General features: G+C 45.1%; 1 protein-coding gene across 1 annotated transcript; it reads left to right on the top strand.

Moving 5' to 3' along the window:
- Positions 1-520: 520 nt before the first annotated feature.
- Positions 521-6,922, top strand: CIAO2B (cytosolic iron-sulfur assembly component 2B). The gene is made up of 5 exons (XM_069954428.1): positions 521-718; positions 1,493-1,570; positions 2,171-2,296; positions 3,016-3,061; positions 6,187-6,922. Exons 1-5 carry the CDS (start codon positions 590-592, stop codon positions 6,282-6,284), a joined length of 477 nt encoding a protein of 158 aa, XP_069810529.1. The 5' UTR covers positions 521-589; the 3' UTR covers positions 6,285-6,922.
- Positions 6,923-8,322: the final 1,400 nt, after the last annotated feature.

Here is an 8,322-nt window from a genome sequence, read left to right as displayed (position 1 = left end):
TCCTATACTCCAGAGCTACACTCACTATTCTGCTGGTGGGGTCTCTGTGTACATACATTACATTACTGATGCTGAGTTACATTCTGTATTATACTGCAGAGCTGAATTTTCACTTTTTTATTTATATTCCCTGTACATTGGCTAACAATTGAAAATAAATGAAATGCAGTCTATCAGCATAAAATAATCATAAGCATCTATATGTATAAAATCTAATTACAAATTATTCTTAAAGAAAAAAAAATCAATACTCCAGAATCAATAATGGCTGAATTCTACTTCCGCCCTTCCTATACCGGTCTTCTGTACCATGGAGCTACACTCTATACTGGAGCATCAAAGAGGCGGAGCTTCCCTGTTGACAGCAGCGTATGAAACGCCGTCTTTGCTTGTCAGTCAAATGTAGCCCCTCCTCCTCTTTCCCAGTCTTTCCGGCATCCAGTGGAAATTCTCAACGTCTGTGTGACCAATGAGAGCAGAGCGAGCGTGTTTAATGGTCCAATGACGAGCCGGCGTTCTTGTCACATGACCACAGCGCGTGTGTGAGTGCTGGCCTTTTCAGAGTTTGGGTGCGCGGTGCGGCCGGACCATGGTGGGCAGCAGTCAGCTGGAGAATGCGAACCCGCTCATCTACCAGCGCAGCGGGGAGCGGGTGGTGACGGCTCAGGACGAGAACGAGGAGCAGCACGACAGGATAGACGGCAGGGAAATATTTGATATCCTGGCTAATATATCGTGGTGCTTTTTATTGCAGTTAGAGGAGAGAACACTAGAGGGCAGTGGCGTCCTACCTGTTATTCCTATAAGAAATCTCCCAGCATGCCCTAACAGCCTAAGACTGAAGCTTAGCCCCCTAAATGCCTCTGAACATTGCTGCTTAACCACCTGTATGCCATGGCTGCTAAAGACTGTGACATCTATGGGTTAAATGGCTGAAATCTGAGTTACCTCCAGTCCAGAACTGGCAAAGAGAACAGACCTCACCTGCCATAACTGTGCAGAAGGGAATGATGAGGATGTGTGTCCTTGTTGCTCTAGAACAGTGATCTACAAGCTGTGTTTTGACTACAACTCCCAGCATGCCCTGTAGCCTACAGCAATTAGGTCAGTGGTCTGCAACCTGTGTCTGTTCACCTGTTGCATACTATAACCTCCAGCGGGCAGCATGCTGGGAGATGTACATGGAGGTGTTTTACCCTAGGGCAGTTGTAGCTAAAGCTTTGGCTGTCCAGGCATGATGGGAGTTGTAGTTTTGCAGGAGCTGGAGAGCCAAGGTTCCCTACCACTGCTACTCACTATATATATATATATATATATATATATATATATATATATATAATTTCTTTGCTATTTATAGGATCTCTGCTTGCTGTCAGTGAATAGAAGCCTGTTTTGTTTTCAGACATAATGTTTCACAGCTGAGGGTTTGTTACAGTAGAGTCCACGCTTGTGTTTACTGTCTCAGAACTGACATTTCCTTAACTTCCTACATCTCATCCGCTCTATCAATGACCCGGAGCATCCGCTGAGCCTGGAGGAGCTGAACGTGGTGGAGGAGATCAGGGTGAAGGTATGATGGGGGAATCAAGGGTTAAAGGGATGTTCCACTGGTGGTGGGGTGTGTGTGTGGGGGACATAGGATTCCCCTTCCCTGACAACAGAACTGCCTCATACTTATGCTCTTCAGCTGTTGCACAACTACACCCCCATCATGTATTTGAGCCTTTGGCAGTCAGGGCATGATGGGAGTTGTAGTTGGGGAGCACTTCTCTAGTTGCACCAAGAACTGCTGTTATTCTTTTGCCACATCTCCCACAATGCAGTGTATGAGTAGGTATCTTACACATTCCTGCAGTGCCCCCATAATGCAGTATGTCTGGTGTATTACATTGTGGGAGATGCAGTGGTTTTGTTTTTAATTAAATTATACTGTACAGCTGAGCTTGCTGTGTCTAGACTAGTGTTCTCCAACCGATGGCATGCTGGGAGTTGTAGTTTTGCAACAGCTGGAGAGCCACAGATTGGGGAATGCTGTTCTAGACCAGAAGATATGAAGCAGTGTGTAGCTGATAACTAACAGTAATCCAGCACACGGCTCTGAATGGGATACAGCGGGGGAGACTCTTATAATGCTCCTATAATGTAGATTGTCATATATGTCATATTACAGGTTGATGATGGGGCAAGCATGGTGTCAGTGGAGTTCACTCCCACAATTCCTCACTGCAGTATGGCCACCCTGATTGGTCTGTCCATTAAAGTGAAGCTCCTGCGCTCCCTGCCGGAGAGGTTTAAGGTGAGTGATTATTGCTGGATGATCCCCTTGTTGGGTGCTCCAGTGACATACCTGGGACTTGCCATAAATAAATGACTGACCCTCACTTATCCTAAAGAGAAGCTTAGTGCTAGGTAAAGAGAAGCAGTGCCACCAGTGGCAGCATCTGGTATTGCAGCAGTGGTGTATGCATTACACACAGGGGCAGATGGGTTGTGCTGTGCCCGGCCGTCACCTCATTTCCTCACATGGTGTGTTCCAGTAGAGGCATAACCTTCTGCTCTCTAGCTGTTGTCTGTAATGCCTGTCGGCGTTTCATTCATTCTCTATGGGAGCGCAGGCAGCGGTGTGTTCTGGTTCTCGGGATCATTATAACCCTATTGGCCTAGTCTCCTGCAGCTGTGTAGAGATCTGGCATTTGGAGTTCAGACTACCACAGAATCAATAGAGCAGTGCTTCTCAATTCCAGTCCTCGGGCCTCACCAACAGGTCATGTTTTGAGGATTTCCCATACAAAGACACCTGGGTATAATTATACCACCTGTGAAATCCTCAAAACATGACCTGTTGGTGAGGCCTGAGGACTGGAATTGAGAAGCACTGCAATAGACGATGTAGCGGAGCTGGAGTTAGCTGTGTTGGCTTGAATGTCTAAAACAAATACTTATTGTCATGTGACTTGCGCTATGACTTGTCCTTTGTTTTCTTCCCCTCTTCATTTAATCTTTTTCTAATTCTAGGTGGATGTTCACATCACCCCTGGTACACACGCCTCTGAACACGCAGGTAAATATTCAGGGTTATGCTCCTTGGCTTTATTCCCACTTCCCGTAAAGTTGTCTGTGATTGCGGATTCGCTCACAGTCCACTTTAGGGCCCATTGAACTCTATGGGTCTGTTCAGACGTTTCATGCTGCAATCTGTGCCGTGGTCTCTGCTTCATAGTGGGAACACAGGAAAATACGCTGGGGTGATCACATTAGTAAAAGAAGAACAATTGACGCGGATGCAATTACAGATCAGTTACCACGGATTGCAGAGTAAAAATAGGAAAGGATTTTGCAAATCAGAAAAAACATAAACCATGTGTATAAGGCCTAAAAGAACTAAGTAGAGGGGCAAACAGGAGGAATTGTAAACCTGATTACAGCCCTAAGGGGCTGGTGCAGAAAAGGAAAAAACAAGGCTTTTCTTTTGAAAAGGGCGCCACCCCTGTTGACAGGTTATGTCTGGTATTGCGGTGTAGCTCAGCTGCTGTACCAGAGATGGGTTTATGGGAAGCAAATATCTAGCATACTATACATTGCTCTCTCATATAACGTATGTATCTGAAGTTACATCATGTTTTATATCAGTCATGTCAATGTCTGGCCCGCAGTGTTGTTGTTTTTGGCCCGCCGTCCTCTTCCATTGCTGTATTAAATCTGGCCCGCCTGACGTTGCAGCAGATTATAATATGGGTGGTTTGGACAGCCACTCGGACTGGCGGCTATATAAGAGACTATTTAGAGGGCTGGCTACTATATAAGAGACTATTGGGGAGGGCTGGCTAATATATTGGGCAATATTGAAAAGGCTGGCTACTATATAAGAGACTATTTAGAGGGCTGGCTACTATATAAGAGACTACTGGGCAGGGCTGGCTAATATATTCGGCAATATTGAAAGGGCTGGCTACTATATAAGACACCATTGGGAGGCCTGGCTACTATGTGGGGCTCTAATAGTAGGCCTGGCTAGTTTGTGGGGCACCATTTGGGGTGGCTACTACATGGGGCACAATTATGGGATTACCTACTGCTTGAGGGATATAATGGGTAACTACCATGTTGGGACATTTACTTTAGGATAGGCAGTGCCAGGAACGCCGCATGCACTCTTTATTAAATTTTAAAGTGAATGTACCATCAGGCCTAGGCTGAAGCACTGGAGGTGGGCCAACCCACTCCCAGTGGGAGGAAACCTCCGCCTCTCTATGACGAGGCTCCATTAGAATCAATGGAGCTGCATCATAGAGGGGCGGGGGTTTCCTCCCACTGAGAGTGGGTCGGCCCACCTCCAGTACTTCAGCCCAGGCCTGATGGTACATTCACTTTAAGGTTGGCCCGCGACTTTCTCCAATTTTTTTTTTTTGTATTTCGGCCCACTGTGTATTTGAGTTTGGCATATATCATATATGTCCAACCCAGAACCCTCCAGCTGCTGCAGAACTAGAATTCCCATCATGTCTGGGCTGCAGAAGATAAACCTGTAGGCTGCATTCACACGTTCCGTGTTCTGTCTGTGAAACTAGAACAACACAGACCTCTAATGCAAGTCCTGGAGAGGTTCCCCAGACGGCACAATGTATCAATATCATGCCGTCCGGGGAACCTCTCCAGGATTAGCATTAGACGTCTGTGTTGTCCATGTTTCACGTACAGAACACGCAACATGTGAATGCAGCCTTAATCGTGAAGCATGATGGAATGGTAGTTTAGAAACAGCTGAAGGGCCTCACAACCAGGGCTGTGGAGTTGACGCTAGTTTTGGCTGGAGTCTGAGTTGGAGTCGGAGCTAGTTTTGGTTGGAGTCTGAGTTGGAGTTGGAAAAAAATGTACCGACTCAGACTCCAGCTTTAAAAAAATCTTTAAAAAATTTAGAATTGAGTTTTGATATAAATTTTATAAGTTTTGCTCATCAATATATTTTATGAGCAACATTCTAATAGGTCACTGAGCTATTGTTTCTGAGCTGGAAGAGTCCATTGTGTGGGGGGGATCTGTGCTGTTCTCTTCCTGGATGCTGGATGATTGTATATGAGCAGCAGTGTAATATGAAGATATCCTGTGTAATATAGAGGAGGAGGTGAAGACATAAGTAGTGTAGCAGTAACCTCTGTCCTGTGGTGTTTTCTCTCTGGGAGAAGATCGTGTGTTTTTCTTTAGTGTTCTATGGCTGTGTGTGTGCGCTATGGCTGCAGCAGGCTGTGTGTGTATGCTATGGCTGTAGCAGGCCGTGTGTGTGTGCGCTATTGCGTGCCCCCACAGTGCCCCTCAACATCACTATGCGTGACCCCTCTATATCACTATGGCTGACCCCTCTGTATCACAGGTATCTGGCATTGTTAGCAGTGTTTCTTTGTGTATGGAGAATATTTAGTTAGAAACATAGAAGACTGTCAGCAGGAAAAGACCACCTGCTCCATCTAGTCTAGTTGTGAGTTGTTCAGGACATGGAGGCTGGAGACTTGCTGCATCCACTGCACACACAGGAGAAGCTGCTTTATATACAGTATTCCCTCAGAAGTTGCCCCAGGATCATGTAGGACATTAGGGAGAAGCTGCTGAGCCAGTGTGATAAATAACTCCCCTGGTATATGACCGGCCATTTATGAAGGAGCAGGAGTCGGGAGTCGGAACTGCGGCTTACCGACTCCACAGCCCTGCTCACAACACTTCTCTAGTCCTGTCCAAAGCTTTTGCTGCAAGCCACATCTCCTTAAAGGGGTTAACCAGCGCTACGAAACATGGCCACTTTTTCCCCTCTGTTGTCTCCAGATTTGGGGAGGGGGGGGGGGGGTTGGAACTCAGTTTCATTGAAGTAAATGGAGCTTAATTGCAAACCACACCTGAACTGGAGACAAGAGAGGGGGAAAAGTGGCCATGTTTTTGGAGTGCTGGATAACCCCTTTAATGACTTTACAGAATATGCTTTTGCATTGTGGGACTTGTAGTGTTTTCAGCAAATGTATCCGGGCATACAGATAAATGCAGCAGAGTACAATACATTAGTGGATCTTGCTGGGAAGTGTCTGACACAAAGGAACAAGCAGTTGTCAGGATTGTCACTGCAGCTTTGGATGTGATTGGAGCAGAGTTGGAGTGTAAAGTTCTGTGTTATATGAATGTATTTTTTTTTTCTTTCTCCAGTAAATAAACAGCTGGCGGACAAGGAGCGTGTGGCGGCCGCCCTGGAGAATTCCCATTTGCTGGAAGTTGTGAACCAGTGCCTGTCCGCGAGATCCTAGACTCCACCTCTTCCAGATCCTGGCTGTTTACAAGAGATTGCTGCTTTTATTATGTGGCGTTTAATGTTATGTTTTGTTTGCTTTTTTTTTTTTTTTACACTTTTTTTTGTTAATGTGACCACTTAGACCAAGGCAGGGGAGCCTGTGGTCCTCCAGCTGTTGTAAAACTACAGTTCCCAAAACTCTGGCTGTCCATGCGGGATGAGAATTGTAGTTTTGCAACAGCTGGAGGGCCGTAGCCCTGATTCCTAACACCTGGCTATCTAGCAGTTGCAAAAAAAAAAAAATCATAGTTTTAGTTTTGCAACCACTGGAAAGCCACATGTTGGAATACTGATTATCTGGATAGATTATTATGTTCTCCCTGTTCAGCTGATTGAAGAGGATGCGTTGGTTATGTTGCTGCAAGCTGTTGTGTACTTGCAAACTTTGTCCTTTTTTCCTAGATACAAGGTACTGCAGCCTTGTGTGGATTACTAAGGATTGACTATTAAAAGTGGTTATCCAGGATGAGAAGAAACTCACATTCTGAAGAAGGGCTTAAAAAAAAATTATTATTGCATAATCTTTTATAGTGGAAAATTGAGCATTCACTAACAGCAAGCAGAGTTCTTGAATAAAACAAAGTATGTTAGAAATTTTGAAGAACTTTTCATGATCCAGGGATTGACCTTCTATTGCATTAAGTTGGGAGATTCTAGCATGTTTGTCATCCCATTCATAATAATCAGAAAGGGATAGTAGGACTGGTGTGGTGATCCCCCATGTAGGATTCTGGCAGTTACTACAACAGAGACCTCAGCAGGACTCATCACTATAGACTAGAGATGAGCACAACTCCAGCAGGCCTGAAGAAGTTGGATAGTGCCTGGAAAACATTCTAGAGCTGCATCCAACAATGTCAGCCATTGGTAATCAAATGCTGAACGCGCTAACTCAGGCCTGCTGGAGGTGGGCTCATCCCTAGTGATAAACCAAGGTCTGTCCGCTGAAGGATTCTGTCATAACTGGGACATTACACCAGTGAATCCCATCCATGCGATTTTGGTGATTGCTATTTTTTATTATTTTTTATTTATTTATTTTTTAAATCTGGATTTTTATTGAACGATAAGGTTCCAGCAAAACAGAAAAGAGAAACAGTGCAATCTCAAATAAGTAATAGTCCATAAAAACAGTAAAAAGATGTAACAGAGTCTATTAGGTCATATAGTCCACTCTGGAGAAACAAACGGGCTTAAAGTGACTGTACCACCAGGCCCAGGCTGAAGCACTGGAGGCGGCCGACCCACCCTTAGTGGGAAGAAACTCCAGCCCCTCCATAACGTGACTCTATTAGAATCAATGGAACCCTATCATAGAGGGGAGGGGGTTTCCTCCCACTAAGGGTGGGTCAGCCCGCCTCCAGTGCTTCAGCCTGGGCCTGGTGGTACAGTCCCTTTATGGAGTCCCTCCAGGGGGAAGATGTATCGCATTCTCAGGGCTATCTCCTCTCTGTAGTGTGACATGACAAGGATATCAGACAATAGTTTCCGACAACCAAATGTGTTATTGATGACTATTTTTGTTATTCACAAATCTTAGTGAGACCGGCTACCTCCTCCATGTGCGTAACCTCGCAGCTGGTCCTTCTCGGTGTCACTTCAAGGTTGAGGAGTAAGGGCCCTATTATCGGTCGAAAAATCTTTAGATGGTTCGGATTTGAACAAGAATTGTTAAGTGTAATAGCAGACAATGATTAAACGGCCAACGAGAAATCCTTGGTTGCTTGATAGTACCTATTTTTATCGTTGATCGTTTGCAAATCATTCGCATGGAATAGGACGTCGTTCGGTTGTTCGCAATAGCGACAAACGCCATAGTGATGACAAGACGACCGCAAGAACGATCGTAAGTAACGGTCATCATTCTGTGTAATTGGGTGAACAATTTCAGGTTGTTCGCCATAGCAGTCGTTTGAGATCGTTTATCGATGATCGTCGAAAAATCGTGTACCCTTAGAAATTCTTGTCCACAAGAACACATCTAAATATATTGT

This window comes from Dendropsophus ebraccatus, chromosome 15 (genome assembly GCF_027789765.1).
Source record: "Dendropsophus ebraccatus isolate aDenEbr1 chromosome 15, aDenEbr1.pat, whole genome shotgun sequence".
Taxonomy (NCBI): domain Eukaryota; kingdom Metazoa; phylum Chordata; class Amphibia; order Anura; family Hylidae; genus Dendropsophus; species Dendropsophus ebraccatus.
The sequence above is the reverse complement of the archived record's forward strand: the minus strand, read 5'-3'. Positions and strand labels throughout refer to the sequence as shown.